Here is a 25,112-nt window from a genome sequence, read left to right as displayed (position 1 = left end):
AAGAGCCATGTTAAGCAAAGGTATTTTGCTTCCAGATTCCAAGTTTACTGAGTCTTGTACATCTGTGTTGTTCAAAACACTTTGATGTCTTGAAATGTTTTGGCAGAGGCAGTGAGAAATGCATTATGCTATGGTTTATTAAAAAGAAAACAAAACACAAAAACAAAGAGCAGAAGAAAAATAAAGGAAAAAAAGCTGTGAGAAGAGAACAGGTTGCTTTTTCAATTCATTTTCTGATGTTTGCATGTAGCTCCATCGAAAGCTGGAGGAGCTCAGAGATCACCCAGAAGGCAATGCCAAAGGATGCTCTCTCCCAGTAAATGTGCGATTTCACTCGGTGATCTGATTATTTTAAAAAGTTTCTGCTGGCTGGTAACATCAAATCTGATTGGTTTGTCCTCTCATCCCCATCTTTTTCCTTTCTCTATTTCTTCCTTTGTGTTTTCTTTCTTTTCTAGCTGGGGTTTCATTTTAATGTATGTGAGAAACCTGACCTGATTGACAGAGTTTGTTGTAAAGAATATCCTACTGCATTTTAATGAATGCTAATCAAACTGCTTGACTTTACAGAAACTAAAAAAAAAAAAATTCCCTTTCCAAAATCAAAGTTGCATATCTAAAAGTTTCCTGAATCCTAAACTTAGCAATCAATAAAACAGATACCCTTAATTTAAAGAATAAAAATACCTTCTGCCAGTGATTGATAATCTTACCTGAACCAAAAACTATGGCTGATATAAGGTAACCCAAAAGCATATAGGTTCACATGTACCTCTGTCTTTGCCATCAGTGTTTTCAGGTCCCTGTTTTATCTCACAAAATAGGTTAGCATTTGGTTGAATGGCAGCTATGCAGAATTTGTTACTTGTTTTTTTAGCAGACTAATGCAAAAAATATGGCAGCATGTTTCTTCTGTGTCACATTTGTTCTTTAATGAAAAAAGTTGTGAAAAAAGAATTAGTATCTAGTGTATCATTCATGACACCCTATAAAGTCACCCAATTTTCACAGAAATATTTAATAAAGCAAGTCAAATCCAACATGACAATGCAGATAGCAGTACCTCTTGTTTAGTCATTCACTTCATAAACTAAGAATAACTTCTCATCAATTATATATAGAAGTGTCTTTAAACCATGTCATTTTCCATGTAATAAAAACTAGGAAAAAGTTTCTAGCAGAGTAAATGTGAAAGTTAATAACACCTTATCCCTCTGCACATCCATCCATTGAAGGGTAGTAATTTCTTCAGATTCATGTACTCTTTGTCTTCCATTCACTATAATTGTTGTCATTCTCAGAACTATCATTCTAATGCATAATCCACTAAGGTTATACAGTGCAAGATAATTTTTGTAATGAAAATTATTTTATATTTTTTGCCCCTTTTTGGTGCTTTTGCATCTACAGCTTTGCATCTGACACACAGTTGATTACTGCTTATTGTCAAGTAGAAATACTTGAGTTTATAATTTTTGCAGGTCAAATACAAGGAAATCAAGCGTGCTAATATTTGGAGTTTTTGGTAAATAAATTTGATAAAGGACAGTATCTTTTTCCTGGCGAATCTTTTAAGAATCAAGTTTTGGGGGAAATAAACTGTGACATATTTTAGATTTGATAGTAACTCACAATCAAGAGAAAGCAAATTATTTTAAACTACTTATTCTTAAATTCCTGATTTAGTACTTAAAAATAAATGCAAAGCCAGAAAAAAAAATATAGCATAAAACATGGTACTACAAAAGAGATGTTCTAATCATACATTATTTCACAGAGTGTCACATGGGGAAAGCTTCCAACTAAGAGCTGTGACTACATTAGCCATGGCAACTTGAGTTGTCATGAAATTGTCCTGTTCCTCTGTGCCACTTTATCTGTTATTTCATGACCATCCCCTCCATGATGGAAGTGAGGCAGTTAGTAAGGAATGTAAGTAAAGAAATATTCCCTATATTCTGCATATGCCTTTACATTTCCTAAAACAAGCAGAACACATTGCTAAAATTTGCTGCTTTGTCACTGCTGCTCTGATTCATGCAGTAATAATGGATATTCTAGGTAAGAGCATTTTAAAAGACAATATACAAATGACTGATCAAAGAAAAGAAATAGTGAACAATTGGAGGGAAAAAAAAAAGGGATCTTTAAATAGTTCATTTTAAAAATAATTTTCATTGTTTTCTCATACTGCTTTTGGAAAGGGTTTTAGATGTAGGTTTTTGATACTCCTACAATGTGGCAAAAGTATTGAATGATATGGGAGGGGGAGCATGTAGTATCTGATGGCCAGCCCCATAAGTGAAAATGAAATACCATTAAGGTGGAACCTTTATTCCAGAATGAATTGCAAAGACCTTCTTTCCAGATTAAATTCAAAGGCCATTGGAAATATGTAGGAAACACTGGAATTCTGCAGAATATCACTGATGCCACAAAAAGTTTAGAAAGCTTGCCAGATACCTGGAATAAAATTGCACTGAAAACATGCATGAAAATTTAATTAATTTAGGAATTTTAGGGCTTGAGTAGTTTTCTTTTCATATCAGCAGTAATGCATAGCCATTTACAAGGAAATTATGCTGACCTAAGTCTTGGTTTTGCATTTCTTCTTGAGAAATTCATCATCTTGCAGTTCTTTTCATGACTTAGTATTTTGACCCCTTGCAGTGACCAGTTTGACACCAAACTGTTTAGAAAACATAGTGTTCTAAAATTTGGACATGGTAGCATTTCCCCACTGCTGAAATTAATGGAGCAGTAGCAAGTAAGTGCAATTGCTACTGACATGATCAGCAGGAAAGTGTTGACTTGGTTATATTTTATAACCCATAACACCACCCAAAATTGATACCCTTCTGGAAGTGTGGAATTACTCTGAAATTCAGCAGAACATCACTGCTTTAATCTGTGCTTTGAAGATTTTTGAAAGATCTTTCAGCTTTTTGGGTCTTTTTCATTCAGTGGTGGTTTTTTTGTTAGTTGGTTGGTTTTGGTTTTGGTGGGGTCTTTTTTAATTGTACAGGCTCTGCAGAAAATATTATGGAAAGCTCATGGCAAAAAAAAATTTGTATCCAAGTACAGAGTTTCCAAGTAATATGCCAAACAATTTTTTGTGGCTTTTAACCAGTAAGGTTCCAAGTCAAAGATTCTGGGTTTTTTAAGGAAAAATATTCTCAGAATTCATAGCAGTAGCCAAATACTTTTAATAGATTTCATTAAAAGAACTGAAATTGCAATTTTTCATACTCTAAGACCTGTGTGTCTCATAGTCTATGGTGTCCTGCACTCCTACATGCTTTTTCTCTTACTTTAAGCACCTCGTTTCTCTGGCCATGATGAAGGATTAACTTTACATGACTCTTATTCTCAGTTCTAACATTGACTTAGTAAAGATCTGAGTCAAGCCAGTAAGGCCTTAAGACTGAAAACAAATTATTCCTGCAGCATTTGAACCAAGTTCTCATTTGGTGTAAACAGCTCTTTTAAAAGATTTCTCACTGTGGTAGATTTCTGTGACTGACAATTTGACCCCTTAAATTGAATACTTGTGAGGAAAAAGAGCCCAAATATCAGCATATTAGCTTCACCCAATATAATACATAGAGGTTGTCAGGTAACATACAAAATAAGGAGAGCTGCCCCTTCTCTCAACTGGACAAAACAGTCACTGAAGTTCATATATGACAACAAATTATAAGTAGAGTAGGTGGCAGATTGCAGAAACTTAAAGGAGCTTGGAAATGTATTGATATTTAATTTTAATAACACAGAACACTTACAAAATCCCCAAATCGAGCAGATGCTTAAAACTGGAGAGCAGTTAGCAAAAAAAGCAATGACATAGAAATGATCAGGAAATTGTAAGTGTGCAGAAGATTGAACAAGATAAACTGGAATCCCTGTGTGCTGTGAGCACAATCTTTTCCTCAAGAACATTAGGTCAGTTTGGAATTACAGCAGTTCATTATACCTTTGATTTCATCATTATGAGAAAATGAAACAGGTGCATTGGGAGTCTAGACACATATGAACAAGAAAACAAGAACTTGAAGTGAGATTAGGGGAAATTGTGTATGTGTGTTTTTGAGCATAGGAAGAAAAAATTGTAATAACAACTGGTATCTTATTGAGCGAGTATTATCATTTGCTTCTATAGAATTGGAATGATGAAAACGAACATACAGTATTACTTAAAGTTATTAAATTCTAATTGGAATAAAACTGAAGTTAAATGGTTCCATTATTAATAAAAATACGGATAATTAGATTACAGGATACTTTGACAAGGAAAGTGATATCATTCTACTTAGAGTAGTTGCCTAAAAGAAGGTTAAAGTACACAAATGTCTAGTGTGCCCCTTGTAAGCTGATGTGAGGAGTAGTCAATGTGAACCAAGTTCTTTAGATTGTGGAGTATAGTTCCAAACATTCTGATCATGGTTGTTTCTGTGTATCTAGTTGCTGATATGTAAAAAAACTGATGCTGTGATGATTCTTGCTAATCATGCATTCTTTGGATCCTCACCTGCTAAACTGGGGCTAATGTTTTTTTTTTTTCCCATGGTGTTGAAAGACATACCATGGAAACAATGGCTTGGCCTTATTTATGAAAATATTGATTAGAGCCTCATCCAAAAGTCTTAGGTGAATGGCTGATCCCCTGTTCTGAGCAAAAGCACATCTTACCTTTCTTGGAAAGATTTCAAAGCTGTATTTCTAGAAACAGTTTTCCTTTGTCAGAGGAGGATCTTTTTTTTTTTTTTTTTTTTTTTCCTGTAATTATAAAATAGATTGTTTAAGAATAACAGTTGATATCTTAAAGTTGTGTTTTTCAGTCTTGCTATTTGTCTGAAGGAATTTTCTAATTTTGTCTTAATCCTTCTGCAACTCATCTCAGTTTAAGAAAACATTTAATCAGTTGAAGAAAATGCTGAGTGTGTGTGAATAAGATGTTGTGAAATTATTCAAATTTCCTTGCTAATGTTATCTAGAAGAGAAAATGAAACACAGAATGCCAGAAAAGAGCAAAAATATTTTTGGAGTATTAAAACATTTCAAGGAAGAAAGCAAAAGTTGCATATTTAATGGCGACATAAATTAGCATAGACCAATGTGACTGTAGAAATTTCCTGGAACTGATATTTTATATTTCAGTGAAAAATTATGAAATACACATTTGAAACTGAAAAATATTCTTGAAAGACTTCTTATGAATACTATGTTCTCTGCTCAATCCATCATACACCTGAGTCAGAAAGTGGTCACTAATAGCCTGTGTGGAAATCCTTGCTGGATTCATCTTTACCATGAATGTATCCAGGCTGCTGTAAAGTTTATTAAGTCTAAGGAAGTTTTGGTAAGGCTTCTGATAATCCATTTTTTCACCCCTAGAAAAAAATCAAGACATGATTTTTAGTACATTTGTAAAAACTGTGGGGTTTTTTTCCTACATTTCATTTGTTAGGGTGCTTTTGCTTCTTCTTCAGACAGTGAAACATGAAATATTTTCACCCAAAGCAAGGATTTTTCTATAAATTAGTGGCAAGTCCTCTTTTAATACTTGATTATGGCTCAGTTATTACTTGAGTCATTAATATTTTAGAATAATGGCTATCATGTATAAACAAAATGTGTCTTAAGCAATCAGTAAAACTGTAGGTTATCAATTAACTTGTGTTAACTTGCACTGAAAGGTCATGACAGTGGGCAGAGTCCCAAAAGAATCACACACATTACATTGCTTTGAGGCATAATCTGCAGATTTCTACTGACCTATATCTGGCCATTAGTCATTGAACTTTGCAAATTATTCTGGTTTTTGGGGCAGTGAGACTGAAGAAAAACCTCCCTTGTCAAAATGCTGGTTCTGAGTATGTCAACACATAAAGATATTCAGAGCCTTTTATGGGTTTGGTTTTCACCCATAAAATTGTATCCTTTGCAGAGTTAGAATAAATAAATCTGTTTTAAATAAGACAGATCAGTAAAGTTTGGTCCTAGGATACCTTATTGTTGTAAAGATAGTGTTATCAGATATCTAGAAGACCAAGAATTTATATTTGTCTTCATATTCATCATTAGTTTTAGTTCTTTTGAAATAGAGTACTTTTTTTTTTCCTTTTAAGAAGGTTCCACCTTAAAAGGCTTAAATTTGAAGTTTCTGAAATAGCTGGTCATGGAAACTTTATGAACCCCCTGCCACTATCTCAGTGCTGGAACCACCTATACAGAAAACCTTCTGAGACCCTTACTGTGCCACCATTTCTTTTTTAACAATGTTTTCTTTTCCCCACTGCACAACCAGGCTCGACTCCCTTCGTGCTCATCCACCTATAGTGTTTCTGAGGTATACTTTGCACGTGTTCTCTCACACAGTCGACCTGCTCACCCATCACACTCTTTTATTTTATTTACTTTTTCCTTTTTTTTTTTTTTTTTGCATTGCACTGTGCACAAGTGGGGAAAAATCAGCTGGGGGGGCAGATTTTGCATGATCAATCTGCAACCATGTTCAGCGTGGTTTTAAAATCACTGTACACCATGATGTATAGACCAATAGTTAGGCAACTACCACATAGCACATAAGCATAAATTATATGATAAAAACATCCTTAGCTATCTCTTACATTAAGTAAAAATAACAAATTTACAGATATCAAGGCTGCAGAATGCTGCACTTGTTAGTCTGATCTACTTTTGGACAGTGAAACTGGAAGGACTCTGTAAAGATGGCCATCAGGTTGTGATTGGTAATTACCTGTCTAGATGTAAGTGGGTTTATGACACCTGAAATTCATTATTAATTCCCAAAGCTCTGGCTTGAGTTACTACCTGCCAAAATGCATATAACATTTTAAATACTTCTGTATCAGCTTCATTATGGTCTTTTATAATGAGGTGTAGTACAAACTAAACAAGAATTGAAAATGCAAATGCTTTCAGATGTAATTAGAATGGGGAAGAAAGAAGAAATACCTTAAGATAAACTAGAATTCACAACATCATGGGATAAAACAAAGTTTATAAAATACTGTAAAATTAATTCCATGGCCTGCTATGTAAAGATTAGGTTTCAGCATATTATTATAATTGATAAATGAATGAGTTTCAAGAAGATGGACTTAAGGTTTCCTGCCATATTGAATCAGTTCTTGAGCACATACAGTTACTTATTCTTTATTTTAAAAGAATCCCTTAAATGTGATAAGATCCCATAAGAAATTAACAGTTTGCTCTATCTCACACTGTGTGCCAAGGTTCTAGAACTGATCTAAATTTTCTATTCATGACCAATATAAAAAATGCAAACATAAAGAGCTCACCCACTCAAATCACTTTGTCCCTAAGCAGAAAGATCCATACCTTGCTCATTGTGCATGTAATTTGTTCTAAAAGTTTCAGCTTCTCAAGCAATCCTTCCTAGCACTTCCTTATCCTTAATAATAAAAGATTTTTATAGTTTCAGTGTATGAATAGGCAAAAGATGTAATAGAATAGTTCTTAAGAAGATGCTTACCAATTTTTCTGTCATAGATCTGTATAGATCAGTAGTTGCTGTCTGGCACTAGTGGGAGACAAGTAGTTTTAAAAATAATCAAGTATGTGTTCTTAAAAGCACCTGATATGTATTCTGCAGTTCATGGTGCCTCATCACTGTATTATATGAAAGCCTTACTTTTGTTACCATGATTAAACACCAATATGGAATTAATAAGTTACACTATACTTATATGCACAAAGCCACTTTTTTTCTAAGCTAGTACCAGAAAAAGAAATTAAGTTTAGTGCTTATGGGTGCAAGACAGAAGCCATCCTCACTCTGCTCTTCTGAAAATGTGTAAAAAATTAAGGAGTGGATCAACAGATATTTTATAGTTCATATCAGCAAAAATTATGAACATGCCCTTACAGATGATGAAGTCAATAACTCCCTTTGTTGATGCTGAATTGTATCCCCACTTGCCTGTTTAACCCAGAAGTAAAAGTCTTGCATCTTTAGGACTGGTTCCAAGAGTGAATACGAGGCACAAGAAGCAGCAGTTTTTTCTCCTGAGCAGGTGGGGATAAGGGCTGCTGAATTTTGTCCTTTAGGAAACATCCCTTGGGAAGTTCCTTTCCAAATTTGTCCCAAACAGACTTTCAGGGAAATTGAAGTCTTCTTGCTTTGCCTGCAACTTCAGCCATATGGAGAGATCACTGTCTTCAGAAGAAATACAAACCAATGTATTGTAGCTGATGACTGGTCAGCAGGTGCTGGTCTCCTGCTTGATCAGATTGCGAAAACTTTTTTTCCTTCTCCAAATCTATCCTGCTTTGCAATTTGTGCTAAAGAATCTGCTATCTGAAGTACCAAGGTGGCATTGCAAGACTGTGCAAGCAATACATCCCTTATACTCTGTCCAAAGGCAAGATCTTCATATCTAAACTGCAAATAGCCTGGCTCTCTGCTGAACCAGATCTTGTGATGCAGTAGTTGATCAGAATTTAATGCTCACACAATACACAGGACAAGATACAAAAAGCACAAGGTATAAAAATTATTATTTTGGAAAATGGGAAAAGCTGCTATGAGTAAACAGCTTATTAACTTCTAAACTATATGATAGAAAATCTCCCAAATTGAAGTATTGTTCAATCAACTCCAGAACCCTGTCAATAATTTTGATAATGGGAAGAAAATTAATAATGTTGTCTCATAACTGGAGGAAAAAAGAACCATATTTCTGATAGAATCTGAAGGTTGCTTTTTGTGTCCACACATATTTCTATGGTTCTTACTTCAAAAAGTATTTTTCTTAAGCTAATTCTTAAAGCACCAAGTTTAGAGCTTCTTAATTTTCTGCATCTGAGTCATCATCAGTTAGCTTTGGACCTTCAAAGGATATCTGGAGCAAAATGGAAAGAGAAATGGAACCACTGCTGAGATTTCAGCTGAACCTGACTTCGGTCAAAGGTACAATGAAAGATGAAAAAGATAACCTCATATATATGACTTCTGAAATCCCCTTTTAGGAAATAGATGTATTAGATTAATTTTAAAATTTCATCATAATTTTAATTATTGAGAAAAGGTCTGGAATTGAATTGACTGGCACTTGTAGAACTCAAATTGTCAAAAAAAGAAAGTCTCTATCAAGGATTTCCTGGCATATAGAAGGCCTTTGACTGAAGAAATAAAAGGTCTCCCAGCAGAATACAAACAGGACCTGTGTATTCTGCATTGTGAAAAATTTGAGGTAGAATTTGCTGCCAGTTTTTTTCGTAGAAAGCATCCTTGTAGAGGTTATTTTGCATCTCAAAGTCCAATAATTAGAAAAAGCTTCTTTTCAGCTGTTCCTTTTATTGTCATCAGTAACATAAATGGAACTGCAAATGTGGTCAGCTGATGCCTATTTGAGAATAATGGCAGAAAGATTTTAGAAACTTCTACTTTAGGTGCAGAGGTTTGTTGAGTTGCAGGCATGATATATATAAGAGTATTATGCACCCTCTTAGCCCCAGTCAGCCCCTTAACAATTCCACTTGTTTGTAATGAGGTCTTGTCTTTGGTCCAATTCACTGAAATTGAAAGGAGTCTCTTTAAAAAGAAATTTCCTTGTCTCAAGAGAAGCTTTAATTCTCTAAAATGGTATGATGATAAAATATAAGTTTATATTCTCTTTAAATTTCACAGTGTACAATAAAGCTTTTCACCCTTGATGAAAACCAGTTAGCTTCATGCCTGTAATTTTGTGGATGTTAGCAGGACTACTTAAATGGTTTGTCTGAGTTAAATTATTAAGTAGGACTTATAATGACTTAACAGATGTGCAGTATAGTATATGTAGGATAGATATGTAATTTACTTATTATTCAGTTGTCACAAAACACAGTAGTTTATTTTTAAATGGTAGTAGCTTGCTTTAGATACTAAATCAAATAAGCTTCACTTACATTTTTAGAACTACTCTGACATCAGCTTGTATCTTAAAAATATCATTCACAATGTAAATTGAATAGATTATTCAATGAAGATCCATAGTCTCCCAGTTTATAAAATTATATCTAGGTAGTATTATGGAGTGGCACCCTTTTTTTCTCATTTGTATCTCAAACTATTAGCAGCATCAGTTTCTCTCTCCATCTCTCTCCCTGTCCTCTGGCTTTTGCATGCGCTGTGTGTTTGGCTAAAAGCGTAATGAAGGAAACCTATTGATCTGCTTGTTGGAAGGATTGTGGCAACAAAATCTTTATTGCATTGCTACTCCCTCCTTTCCAAAAAATTAAGTTTTTCAAAGAGGAAGACACTCAGATCCATATCTTGTCATGTGTTTTATTTAGCCTCATTGAGTGGTTAGAACACTATGTCTTTTATTGTAAAAGACCTGCAGAATACTGCATTAGTCCTCTCTCCCACAAAGGATGTTATTTTTGTAAAGATAGGTTTGGAAAATGTATTGGCTGAATACTGATTGAGGGGATTTAATTATATACTTAACATTGTTAATAGCCCAGCAGAGAGCTGTATTATCTTATTAAGAGTCACCAGTACAGGGAATTAAGGAGCAGTATTCAGAAAACAAGAGAAAATACTATTTCCTGCAATAGGTAGTTTACTTCAGAAGACCATTCAGAGACTGCATGAAGATTTTTAAGTGCTGTAAGTTAAAGTACTTTATACTGTAAATGTATGCTACATTACAAAATGTTGTAAATAACTGAATCTTGTTCTTCAGAATTAAAGCCAGGTAAGAGACTGGTTCTCCTCCTTAGACTAGTTTGAATACAAGGCAGTGCTGAAAGACCAGGAACTGCATCTCTGGTTTTTAGATGTTTACCACCAACACAGAACCTGAATTCAGTTTTAGGTGCAGGATGCCAAGTTCCCTGCTGATATCTGTTGTGAATCTGCTCTGCATTGCCCCAATTGAGTACATGTAAACAGGCCCCCTGTTCTTTTCTCTGATTTCATGCAGAAGTCCAGCAGATAGAGAACTTGGTTCATTACATCTGACATACAAAAATATTCTGAGCCATAGAACAGAAATTCCTACATTCAGTTCAGAGTCTCTGTCTTGTTGCCTTATGGATGCTATATACTTTGTAGAGATTCTCTTTCAAATTTGAAAAAATGTTTTTCCAAGAAATAAATGAATACAACAGAGCCAATAAAGGATCCAAGAATCATGTGGGGCTTGTCCAACTATGTTGGCACAATCTACTCCTGTTTTTTTTGTTGTTGTTGTTTTGATTTTTTTTACAGTTGCAAATCGGACAATGAGTTTTTAAGCAAAATTAGAATTTATATGTATTTCTCTCTTGAACATGGGCAAGAACTCAGGGCTTTCTATTTGGCAACAGCCATTTAAAGGATTGCATTTTGATTTACTAGTGGTACCACCTTACTTTACACTTAAGAAAAATTAATTAATTACAATTTTTACTTTTAGAGAAACACAGTTTCCTCAGTGCACATTAAAATGCAAAAATTTATGAAAAAACAGTTACCTTCCTTACTCATATAAAATAGTTTTGCTAGTGCTATCTTCATTCATGATATTAGGATTAGTTTAGGATTAGGATTGCAAAACACCTTCTCTAGCATTCTCTCTGTCATGTGAGAATGAACTATGGCAAAATTTTGAAGTTACATCAGGAAGGACAGTATGTTATTTTAATAATCTGATCAAAGTACATATTAATAACTTTGGTTAATGACATATTTTAAAAAAAAATTAACTAATATTGCTGCTATTTCTACTTTAAATATTATTTATCTTTATTCACCCATTGCTGAGTCTCAAATTAGATCCATTATTAATTCATAAATTCAAAATAGAAGCAAAATGTTACTTAAACCTACAGCTTCTCTGTGCATGGTACTTAGCTTTTGACTTCTGTCAAATAAAATTATCCCTTCATATTAACATTTCACACTTTCATTCTGTACTAATAAGTTCAGTTCAAGCACTAATTTACAAAAGAAATCTATTTAACATTTTGGAAAGTGGTAAAAGATGGGTTTTGAACAGCATCTCATTTAATGTCACAGATGTTGACTTAAACCTTATCTATTCAACTTGACAGAATTGTAGTACATTTTACTGATTTTTATTATGGTAAAATGCTTTCCAGGTCTGCATTTATCAGAGAAAGAACAAATAAATAATTTCTATCCTTCCCCATCTGGAATTTTAAATTATTTTCTTTTTGTTTCAAGACAAGTCTTTATGATTCAATTTTTAATTATTTTTCCCCCTTGCTTCTTGTACCACAAAGTGAGAAGACAATTCACCTTGCCTTATGGTAGAGGTGTGCAATCCTTTATGAAACAAATTAGATCAAGCCAAAGAGCTATCAATGCGATTTTCTCTTTTATTATTATTATATCATAGACTCCTTTGCATTTTCCAAAGTCAGTTGCCATTATTTCAATGTAAATACATCCATTTAAGCAAAGGGGATTTTTTCCATTTTCTTGTGCTGTACCATAACTTCAAATGTATGGCAATAAAATTGGCTTGATTAGATATAACTGTGAGGGTTTTTTTCTAGACAACCACTGTTTTCTTTTTAAATCCAGTATTATGCTGCTCACCAGCATACAGTGTTTAGAATTTATTTTCTTGCTACTTTAATCAGCTTGTTTGAGAAGCCAGACATTATTTTGCATTGTGTTATACTAGCAATAACAGTGCAACTGTTCTCTAGCTCCAGCTCCCAAAGCAATCTAAAAAAAGATTAATCTAGAGTCTGAAATAGCAATGAATTAGAGTAGGGGAAAGCTTCTATTGCTGTTAAAGCTTTTGGAGTACTCTGATGTAAAATGCCATGCATGTGATTTAATTTACATGTATCTCTAGTGGGCAGTGTGTTTAAATACATGGAAATCAAGTTAGATATTCACAGCAGTGCCAGTATCAGTAATGCACAGCTCAAATGTCAGTGGCTTCCTGTGAGTGCTCCCTAAGTTATCTTCTTGTTTTTGCCATTTTTCAAATGCTGCTTTTAACATGGAAAAAACTTTCTTTGCTAAGCATTATTGCCATAACTTTTTTTTTTTTTTAAGAACTGGAGGGCAGAATGAATGTCCTTATTCACAATATTTTCTATTTCCCTTCCTCATTTTTGAATTTCCAAAATTCAGTCCTTCTACAAGCCCAGCCCAATTAGTGTTGTGTTGTCAGATGTATAACTGCTGTTATACATCTGATTGCTGTTGTGCTGATCCTTGCAATCCAGACTGCCAAAATCAAGACAGCACTAAAGGAGTCTTATCCTGTTGAGCCTTTGAGGCTCAAAGCAAAATCCAGAATGCAAATCACTTTCTTCATTTGCATTTCTGGTTACTTTCACAAATAATTTCTGACTTGGGTTTAGCAACAGTTTTTAGTGCAAGATTTGTTCCATTTCTGCTTCTTCTTTCTGTAGCTTATGAACACTGAAATCTTCATGTTATTCATCTATGACCATTCTGATTTCACTTTAAGGATTCTCTTCAGAGGAATATACTCTGTGTTTCTGTCTCAGCTCAAAGGTAGAAATCTAGCTCTTCCTACCGTAAGCTCACTGTCTGATATTTACTACTCAGATTAATGAAATCAAGATTTATTTTTCTTACAGTTGTTGCTCCCTAGTTTGAATATTAAACTTTAAAGAGCTTCATTTATTTTTGTACTTAAAAGTGTACAAGTCTGAGGTTTTGACTGAATCTTATATGCATGAGAGACTATTATATACACCACTTGTAAGATTATTGTTACCTGTGTTTGCTAGTTTTGGGTCTTGTACTTGAAGCTCTTCAAATTTAATCTTGCTAGCTCAAATAAAAATATTAAGCTTAACTAAAATAAACTTATTTGAAGTTATGCTAGTGTAGAAATTATGATCATAGTACATGGAGGAAGCATGTTTTGTTCATATAGGTAAAAAAGTAGTCCAACCATTCACTTTAGAATGATAATAACTAAAGAAATCTCCAACCAAAATTTCTGGTAAACACCAACAAGAAAAAGGTGAAATTTAACTTTAAAGATGCTTTAAAAAAATATAGGGAATTGGATTGTGGCTTTTGCTGACTTTTTGACCTGAAGGCTCACTGCACATTTGATTGGTGGCTTTAGAAGCCACAAAATCACAGAACAGTGTTTCTAAGTTTTGATTGCTTTGTTCCTGTTTACATGTGTTCATGTTCCTTTAACATAGAAATACAAGGAATGTTACCTGTATGGTCAAGTTCCAGGAAGATCAGATTGTAAGAATGAAATGGGAATTGTAAGCTTTGTTAGCCTGCAAGTTTGAGTCAGACTCATTCAAACTTCAGTGGAGAGATGCTTTTTCAGTCCACAGACCTTGAATCAAAGGGATGGAGGCCACAGGCCTGGAAACAGATAGGAGCAGAAGCAGTAATGCTAAAAATTCCAAGCATGCCTCTGCCAATTCCCCACCAACATTGATTCAGGTATTGACAGTAACTAGATATTGAGACAATTGAATTGTGTTTCCCAGCAGCAGCAGGTGTGGTGAATGGCAGCTCCATCTCTGCTGCTTCTGGAACAGAAAGTGTGGTTCTGCAGCAGGAAAATTGGTGCTAAGGAAGCCTCTGTCACATTTTCTATCTCCACATTAGTGCTGGCTTAATTTTTCTTGCTGGAAAATCTTCTTGCACCACTCTCAGGAGTACTCATTTTCTCTATATCCTTCTTGAGACACATGTTGTGTAATGTCCATGTCACACCACAGCCGGCAGAGTGCACTGCCAGCCCAGAGAGCCAAGAGTGTCCTGGGCTGCATCCAGAGCAGCGTGGGCAGCAGGGCAGGGAGGGGACTCTGCCCCTCTGCTTTGAGACCCACCTGCAGGGCTGCATCAGCTCTGGGGTGCCAGCACAGGAACAACAGGGACCTGCTGGAGAGATCCAGAGGAGGGCCATGAGATGATTCCATGGCTGGAGCATCTGTCCTGTGAGGACAGGCTGAGAGAGTAGGGGCTGTTCAGCCTGAAGAAAAGAAGACCTTTGCAGCCTTCCAGTACCTGAAGGGGACTACAACAGAGCTGTAAAGAGACTTTTTACAAGGGCATGTAGTGACAGGATGAAGAAGAATGGCTTTAAGCTGAAAGAGGGCAGGTTCTTATTAGTTGTTAAGGGTAGTGAGGCACTGGAACAGGTTGTCCAGAGAAGTTGTGGTTGCCCCATCCCTGGAAGTGTTCAAAGTAGGATGGGGCTCTCAACAACCTGGTCTACTGGTAGGTGTCCCTGCATCTAATGCATACTCGTTAGGCTAAGTGGTTTGTCAGTCAAATCAGGGTGTGAAATTATGTGAAAATAGGCAAGTAACTAGCATTTCTGTGGCAAACAACAAGGAATTTTTTTGCCCTTGTACCTCTTAGGAAATGCAGTTTATTCTCTCTGCCTTTGTTTACACTACCTACTTCTTAAACTGGAGACAATTTCCAGGACATTTGGAGAATTTTCAAGATTTTCATTCAAAGCAATAAAAGAGCTTATTTGCAGTTAGTAACACACGTAGTAGAATGTTTTCTTTTTTAAAGTGCAGTGTTTCTAGAGATTTTTTGTGTCTTACAAATCCCACTTGAATTTTGATAGCACAGGTTAGAAATACCTGTTAAAGTTCGTGCACAAATTTGGCAATGATGTTTATTACTTGATTTAATATGGGCTCTATCTTATACAAAATAGCTGATCTCGTGGTGTTTGGGTATTATAATTAATGCAGCTTCTCTGAAGAAAAAGCAGTATGATCTTGAATCAGCTCTGAACAGCCCCTCAAATATCACCAAAACCTGCCATCTTTCCAGTGTCTAATGCCCAGCATTATCTGTATGCTGTCCTCCCTCCTGAGAACACAAAATGCAGAGCACATTTTTTGTTCATACGAAGGTAAACATTTCATTAAAACTACTCTGAAGAGAAGAAATCCCTCTTTGCTTCTCTTAATTTACAACTCTGAAGCCTATACTGCCAGTTTGCAGTAGCCAGTTGGCTTTCTTATTAGCTTACTGTGGTTTACTATTTTGTCTCCTTTTTTTGCACAGTTCTTCATGTACTCTCATTGTGAGATGTTCAGCTTGCAGTTTTAGTTGGCATATAAGATTTCTTTGAATCCTCTTCTAGGATAAATAAATTTGTTGATTTTTACCTCTCCAGGATAATGTCAATTTCTGTTGAGAGTTGACTAATCTAAGAAAACTCTTTGCCTTTTCATTCCATATTGTTTGAAATATTGGATAATATTATTTTTTTTAATACTGCTCCTGTAAAAGGAATCACTTCAGCCCTTATGTTTCTATGGTGTATTCATCAATCCACTTCCACAGTCCTGTTTGAATAGTAGTTGGGATGAACCATAATATGACCATAGAATTTCATATGTTTGTTCACAGTATACTGGGAAACAATTATCAAAATTCAATGAATCTGTATTTAAAGTGTAGGTGATTAGAAAAAAACTCTGAAAAGAGAACTCAGTAATATATGGATGAAGACATTGACATATACAAGATTTAATTTTTTCTTTTGTTCAGTGTTGTAAAAATCTGCTCCAAAAATTATTTTGGCTTAAAATAATTTTCTGTTTATTTCTTCACACTGATTCCAAATGAGTGATTTCTTGTGTGGAATACCACATTATTTATGATTTGTATTTAAATTTTGGTGAGCTGAATCCCAACATCAGTAGTACTTGTTTTAAAAATTGTGCTAATGAGTAATGTCTGCTGCTATCAAATTCCTTGTGCTCACTTTTCTTTCCATTTCAGAAGTGGTCTCAGTATAATAAGAAAAAAATTATTTTGTGTTTTGAACTGGCTTTTGTCCTAATTCAGATGGCCATAAAGCAGTCTCTTAAGACCTTGTGTGTTCAATTCAGTGTAAAAGTGTTGTTTGAATAAGAATTGATTCCTGAAATTGGAATATTGCATGTTGTAATTGGACTTTTTGATCCTCACATGCTTTATTGAATGTTTTGTGAAGTACACAATTCCAGATGCACTTTTTTCTTTTTTGGAACTAGATGATCTTTAAGGTCCCTTCCAACCCAAGCCATTCTTGTAAATGTTTTTTTTTTAGCAACTTCATTTTTATATTCCATATTAATTCAATCAAAGGTATTCTCTCTGTTCTTCAGGATAGATTTAACATAGTTTTTTAAAATTAAAGCAACAAAGTATTTAATTGCATTTTTTATTTGCTCCTAGTTTAACCTTATGGATATTGCTTAGAATAACATACCAAAATAAATTTTTATAAGTATTATCAGAGTAGCTTCAGACATTGTTGTTCATGGTTTAGTTTTCTTCTATCTGTTTATTGAGACACTGAATAATGTATGTTGCACTCTTAGAGGATAGAAGGTATTTTAGGCAGAAGATACTGTGCAAACCCCTACAGTTATAAATCAGATCACGTGTGATTTGAAATCTGTTTAAAGCAGGCAAATATTTCAGAGACCATTCAAATGGCACACGCACAGAATTCAGGTCATGAAATTACTTATAAATCACATGCAGAGCAGAAGCAGCAGCAGCAGCATACTTTCCCACATCACAGCAGATTTGTTGTCTTCATAAAGCTGCTGAAATTCTAAGCAAAGGCTGCATGAGTTGTGCACTTTCTCACCAGCAGTAAGTGCAGGAGGTGCAATACCTCATGAAGAGTCCTGCCTGGTGTTTGGGAGAGTGAGAATACTCTGAAACTGTAAACAGCTGCTGTGCTTTGCTTACCCTGCTTCCTTCATTACAGCTTGGCCAGCTCATTCCCCCTGCTGTACCTTAGTCTTGTGTCTGCGTGTGGTTGGGTTTCTGCTGGTGGTTCCACATTCTGCATGCTTTCCTCACAGTGGAGCAATGTGCTTTCCCATAAGTGCTAAAGGTTATGGGTCAGCCTCCTGCAGGCTCTGTGTTCCTGAGAAATGGGCTCTTTCTGTTGGTGGTAACTCCTGTTTTGATGTCATTGTTCTGAATTGTTCTTCATGTTGTAATATTGAGTTGAAATGTATTCCCGTAAGAGTTAGCTTTTCATATTGGGCTGGAAACTCTTCATCTTTGTCTAGAAATTTGTTTTATTATAACCAATGGCTTTTAATTGTACCTCCCATAATGAAGAGCTGACTTAATACTCTGTGCTAATCTTGTTATGACTTTAAAAAGGTAAGTAATTTCTCTAACAATTCCTAACAGTCATGAAAGAGTATTAAAGGGTTTTTCAGTTTTCTTTTTTCATTAATTTTTACATGAATTTTTCACTTATAGCATGAACTTTTCTTTGTGTCTTTTTCTATTTTTCTTGAAAAAAAATTAGACTGATTTTTATTTGCAGCAAAACATGCTATGTAAATTTAAATGAATCCTATTTAGTAAAGCCACTGATACTGTTTTTCAGACCAATCATGACAGATAGATAGAAGTCAGCAGGACTCTTTATTTTTACCATTCCCTTTATTTATTTTTGAGTACTTTATTTCACATTCTGTTTACTACTTCAGCCCATGGGAGAAAGTTTACTCTGCATTCCAGCATGATAAAGTTACATTTTCAAGAACATAAAATCCAGTTTGCTTAAAATACAGAGTAATGTGAACTGAATGCTTTGGGTTTGGTTACATTCTGTCTGAACTATGCAGGGGAATGGTACTGGCTGGTAGCCCAGTGTATCTTCTGCCAAGATAGATTGTGAGCCAAGAGGCTGTAGAATGGACAAATAATAAATCTATACTTTCCCTGTAAAAGAAAAGACAGCCATAAGTTGTTGTTTCTGTAACTACCTGTGAATGAGAAGAATTATAGTAAATTCTCCTAATAATAACTCTCCCCAGTCAGTCATGGTACTATATGCAATGTAGCATGGATTCCTCAGTTAACAGTAGCTGTGAAAAGAATACAGATTTTGTGTAAATGTCACAAATAACCAAGTAGTAAAACATACAAATAATGAATATTTTAAAAAACACTTAAAACACATGACCCCATTTATAAAAAAGCTCTGTTGCTTCCAAAACTGTATTTGTTAGGAAAATGGTGGGTTTTATTCAAAATTATTTTACTGGAATTTTGATTAAAAATAACATTTAGGATAAGAATGTGCAATTCATATTAAAGAGAAGTATTATGTAATAACTAATTTTTATGTCAGTTATGTTAAAACATGGTTTGTATTCTGCAGCTGTGAGCATAGGTTGGGAAACGATCAAGTCTAGCTGATCAAGCCTTTTATTTTATTATCATGGATTCCTCTTCCACAGCTGCTTTTAAAATTTGTGGGAAGCAAATTATTTCTCATACTGCATATGTTGCCCATCAGGTGAGTGATAACATGGAAACTTTAGGCTGGGTGTAAGAAATCTAAAAGTAAATATGAAGTCCTCTGTGTGCACAGAATTAAAAAAATGACCTGTAAGAGGCTGTATGTGAAGCCAGCTGTCTTTTGTTACCATTGTCATTTGGACATTTTAAGAGCAAAACTTTGTCAGCACGTTTTTTTATATTAGAAGATTTGATCTGCAAATCTCAGCTGCTCTGTTCATTATAAATCTCTTGTTTTTGTCCATACACTAGCTCCACTATAGGTTGGAAGGGCTTAAAGATGAACTGAGGAGGAATAGAGGCTACAACTCGAGAGTAACTATTACTGCTCAAAGGAGCTGTTTTCCATTCGCAAACATTGCTTTGCGCTATGGGTTTGGGCTCCTTCTGTTCCTCCACTTTGTTGAAAGACTCTCTCTTGACTTCCATTTTACTTCTTTAGCACTGTCTTTGTCTGCTAACATTTTTCCTCCTTCTCTAGTAGCTTTTATCTGTGTCCTTTGGATCACATATTTTACTTAGTTTGTTTTAGTAGATTGTTTCAAATGTTTGTGTTTTGTATTTTTGGTTTTTTGCTTTTTTCTTTAGGACTGTGTTCTCTCACTGAATTTCATTCCACAGTTGCCGAATCGCTTGGTTATTTTGCAGCAGGTCCATTCCTCATTTTCTCTTTTCATGTTTTTCAGTGAGAAATAAGAGAGCCTCTTCCATTTTAAACAGTAGTCTTACACACGTAGGCCCATGTCTCCTTTTGCATACACCATCTTCTGCCTTGCCACACCCATCCTGCTTCTCTCTCCCTCTCAAACTGTGCTTCTCTTTCTTTTGTGTTTTCTTTACTGCCATTATACCACCTTTTTGGTCCAGAATTGTCCTTTGGTAAATTATAGGTAAATATTTGCTTCTTCCAAAGAGAGTTCATTTTATCCATTTGAAATCTGGTAAAACAACTCTGGGCCAAATTTGGGCATCATTAATATTTTGTTTGCAGTTTTCTTGTATAGTATTTTTGGTGGGAAGTGGGGAGGGTTGTGGGGTTTTTATGTTTGTTTTTGTTAAACAAGAGTTTTTTTCAGGGAAGGACACCATAACCCACTCTAAGTTGCAACATTACTCTCCATAAGTTATTCCATTACAATAAGTAGATTGTGTTGCGCTGTAGAATCCAATTTTTTAATGTGACTATCTGTTTGGGGCAAGCTGCTGTGGAACAGAAGAAAGAGGTTTAGAAGCTGGGGCACAGTTTGTTTCAGCATTAAATGGTTGTTCATTTCTGAAGACAACTTTGGAAGGGTTGGGGGTTTATCATTCCTCAGAAGTTGTTAGATCATACATATTCACTTTCTAGGCGATTTTTCTGTGGCTGCAAGTCCAGAATGAGGTCTGAAAGATAATCTGGATTCACTCCTTTGCTTTTGCAGCAGAGACAGATGTTCTGCTGGGAAATTACGCCCTCAGCATCACCTGTGCTATTCCTTCTTTCACTACATGTGCACACTTTTACTTTATTAGTATTCTCATTGGAATTTGAAATACCTTTGTCAATAAAGTAAAAAAGAGAAGGATTCAGTTCTTACTATCTCAGAGGTTTGTCTTCCTGTGAAGTTTACTTTAGCTGGGGTTTTTTCCACACAAAATGCTTTTTATTCAAGTGCTGGCAGTTCAGTCATCTGACCTGACAGTAGTACATCTGAAAACTTGCAACTTCAGGGTTATTATACATGGTGCTATCTTTCCAAACCTGGGAAGAATTAACAAGAATTGATGATTCCCTATAGGTAAAATTTAAACTCTGTTGTGTTTACAGGGCTGACACCCTTTAGAAAAATAATTTTTTTTTTTTTTAAATCTGCATGGTAAACAGAATTGTAAATATCCAGTGTTGCTAGAATATTAGACCAATGTGAATTGTCCAGTTTCCCTGTAGCAAGACTAATCTATCTGGAATAGCACAGTGGTAGCTAAGTATCAAGGGATAGAGTTCGTTGAGAAACCATGTCATTCTCACACAGGTACTTTTTAAAGTGGAATTCCCCTACACAATTCATAATGAACATATAATTTCTTTTAACCAAATAGGAACAGCAGAATGAATTTATCAGCTCCAACCAGGAGCCATTTGTACAGTTGTGTGTCACTTATACAATTGTTAAGAATTCTTATTAAACATATTCAGAATCAACATAATTGAAACTAAATGTTTTAAACACTCAGTACCTGAAAATATCAGCAATAGATTTTTAAATCAGGTCATATACTTTTGTTAGTATTCTCTCTAATTTTCAAACTGGACCTAGATTCAGAGCTAATGTAATTACAGCTGTATAAGCAAGTGTGGATTTTCTGTTGAAAACTGATGCTTAACACATAATTTTAAGCACTGTTCTTTGATTTTTCTCACTTACTGTCCTTAGGCCATCTTGTTTCTTATGGGAGGGGTGCGGAATCAAATTGCTTCTATCAGATTCTGACCATCAGCTATTACCCTTCTGCTTAAATATACTTATCTCATGCAAAATATGTAAGAATGTTGCTGAAAATATGTATAGCCTCTGTCTTAGATCCCAGGAGCTTGCCCATTTTATCTCTGTATTTTGCATTCTTTTAACTTCTGTAGCTTATAGACTCTGTGCTCTCTCTGCAGGTCCAGTCTAGGTGCAGCAGCAAGGAGAACATCCTCAGAGCAAGTAAGTGCAGGAACTTCTTAGCTCTATTGAGAAACTAAGACTGCTCAGAAGACAGTGAGTGATAGATCAGAGGTGGGAGTAGGTGGGTTTGCAGCAGAAATTTAGTAACTTAAGACAGTGAAATCCAGTCCAAAGGTAAAACTGTAAATAGCTCATAGTGTTCATGTATTAATGGAGAGTCACCTTTTGATTTATTCTTCCAAGTTGTTTTTCTAATGACATGGAAGTCTGTTTCATTTGTAATGTTTTGTTGGAAATGATCATGTGTGTGCAGGTTTTTATGGACAAGAATTAACTCTCAAAGACAATGAAAATGGAAATTCTCAACATTATTATACATTATTTTTATTTTCATACTTGAACATGAAATTGAATGTTAGATTATGTAGAACCAAACCAAAATATGCAAAGGTTAAGAAATCACATTTGTTCCAAATGATATCTAGCTTAATTTGCACAGTTCTTTTTCTTTGTGTTGTGGAAATCTTTCCTAGTCTAAAATTTGATCCACCATATGTGTGTGTATATATATATATGTATAATGACAGGACTAGGAAGTTGTTTTGGTAGTAAAAGAGCAGGCTGTCAAGAATTTTCTGCTTTATGCAACCAATTGAATTAGCTGCTTCAAAGCTAGAGGATTGTCATTCAAAATGCAGCTTAATGTAAGTAGTTATTTTTAGAACTATCTGACATTTCACATTAGTGAAAAATAACTTGGTAAAGTATGAGGAGTTGTTTAATGTCATTTGCTTGTAATTAAAGTACCATTTAGTAATTTTACAATTTTTAAAAATAATTTGTTTCTCTCTGGGTCTATTTAAATCTGTCATACCTCTAATAGAAGAGTTAGCATTTGTTTGTAGGAGGAAATGGGAGAGAGAAAGGTTAGTTACTCCAGCATCTTTCTTCCTTTCTTCATTAAGGTTATCCAAGTTAGTGTTAAACATAAAGGGGCTCTATTTTCTTGGCTTTTCTTGCAGAAATAATGGGTGTTACTTTTGGTGTTGGAAAAAAAGATGTCAGAGATTAGGGAATTTTATCTATTTTCAAAAAGTCTGTGTTGGAGAATGCATTTCTCAGAAGATTTTAACAGAACCTTTGACTTAAACAAACGACACGCATTAGGGACATTGCAAATCTGAGGGTTGCTCTCTGGGGACCATTTGAAGCATTCAAAACCTGTGAATTTTATCACTTTTTAAGGTCTAAAGAGGTGAAATGTGAGTTTCTGAAGTAGCTAACAGTGAGTTTTAAGTAGCAGTGAAATTACTGCTAGAAGCAGTAAAAGCATCTAGTGGCAATAGCATAAAGGTTGTTCACTGCCACACAATTCCCTCATCCTTCACTGCTGTGACATTTTTTCTTAGCATCTTCCTTTATATATTTCAACCCAATACAAAACATCAGGAAAATGTTTTTAGCATATATTATGTGGAATCTACTGGACCTGCAGGAATTACAGTGCTGCTAAAGCAGGGTTTCTTTCTCTATGCAGATACAGGTGTGGAAAGTTTGACTATATTTCACAAATGCTTTCCTTTTCCTCTTTAATGATGTTGTCAACAAAAAACAGGCATGATAACTGGAAATGCAAGCTTACTATTCCCTGTTGTTAAAACCAGGAATGCAGTTTTTCCATTAGTTACACTTTTATCTTACAATAGTTTAATTTGGATAATTTTCCCTAATGTTCTTATTAGAAAGTTAGGTTTAAGAGTTTGCCAAGACTTAATATAGTTAGAAAATGTCTCATCGGCTGTTTCTCTCTTCCTTAGAATGCCAACTGCTATCTTCAGGAAAATAATTAAGTCAATTAGAAATCATTTGCTTGACAAATTCACAGTGCCTGCTTTTTTCATGGTGTTATTTTCTAAATACATAAAAAGAGATTTGTTGAAATAATTTCTTCCAGAATAATTCCTGGAAGCATTAGATGGGCAGTTTTATTTGTCTCTACTTCTTCCTCTGAAAGGTAGTAACTGTGTTAATAGCAAAAAATAATTAGTGAAAAATCTCTCACATAAAAAGGCAAGTATGTGTTAGTGCAGAACAAGTGCTGTATATATAGATTAATTAAGAAACCTCCTCTTCTGAAGGAAGGGCTTAGACCGCGGGATTTTTTGTGCTATTTTTTACTTGTTTTTTATCAGAAGACTACACTTGAAGCAATAATCTATTTATTTCCAGAATCTGAAGACATGTGCTGCAACAGATGAGATATTTATGTAGTGACTGCAAAGCAAAATCATGTTATTAAAAATTATTTTCTATTATTTGTTAATGCTTTCTGTATTGTAATTTATGTTACTTAGGAATATCATTACGTATCACATATAGAACATCATCTATTTTGACTCTCACAAATTCCTTCTTCTTCTAGGTAAATCCTTTCAAGATACTCTGCAATTGTAATTGTCTTAATCTTTTGGTTTATATCTGTTACTCTTGTTTATGTATTCCTGAAATAGTTCTGTCTTCAGTTGCTTATCTTCTTGCAAAATCCTTCAAAGCTTGTTTTCCCCTTGTTTAATCTCTCAGTAAGTATCATGAAATCAGACACACTGTTGGCTTCATTTTCAAGCAACTTCTGTCATATTTTCTCCCTAACTGTGTCTCACATGTGGAAAAAGTAAGCTGTCCTTAAACTGTCCTACTGCCTTCACTCCAATCATACATTTAAGCAACACTTTGCTATGGTGTTTGTCAAGACAAAATCTTGACAATGGGTAGGACTAGCTGGAGACACTGTCTGCTGGCTTGACTGCCCAGTGGTTTCACTGTGCTCTCTTGATCTTCCTTTCAGACCTTTGACTCCAATCTCACTCTTGCATTGTAGGCTTAGGTTCACTGGCCCAGTCCACTGTTGTGCTTTATCTGTGCACAGCACAGAGCATGTTGAGATGTGTTTGTGCAGAACACAATAGAGGGAATTGTCCTGAGCTCATAGAACTGAATTAGTCTCAGATTGTCATCCTCAGTATAAAATACTGCATCACCTGGAAGGGCTTCTGTTTTAGATTAACCAATCTTTTCATGCTCATCAAGACTTCTGGTATGCTTTTCATTATAGATAAGGACATGCACTCTCTTGATTCTAGTTGAATACAGTGTCTTCCCAGTGT

General features: G+C 34.9%; 1 protein-coding gene across 21 annotated transcripts in view; it reads left to right on the top strand.

Moving 5' to 3' along the window:
• GPHN (gephyrin) overlaps positions 1-25,112 on the top strand; it is a 272,258-nt gene that overhangs the window by 198,991 nt on the left and 48,155 nt on the right. For all 21 annotated transcript variants that reach the window (XM_079309649.1, XM_079309645.1, XM_079309647.1 and 18 more), the window contains one exon: positions 21,945-21,987. In XM_079309649.1, coding sequence (XP_079165775.1) covers positions 21,945-21,987 — 43 coding nt within the window. The remainder of the gene's footprint in view (positions 1-21,944; positions 21,988-25,112) is intronic.

Source organism: Erithacus rubecula, assembly GCF_903797595.1.
Source record: "Erithacus rubecula genome assembly, chromosome: 6".
In the NCBI taxonomy this organism is placed as follows: Eukaryota; Metazoa; Chordata; class Aves; order Passeriformes; family Muscicapidae; genus Erithacus; species Erithacus rubecula.
Note: the sequence above shows the minus strand (reverse complement) of the source record. Positions and strands in the feature narration are given on the sequence as shown.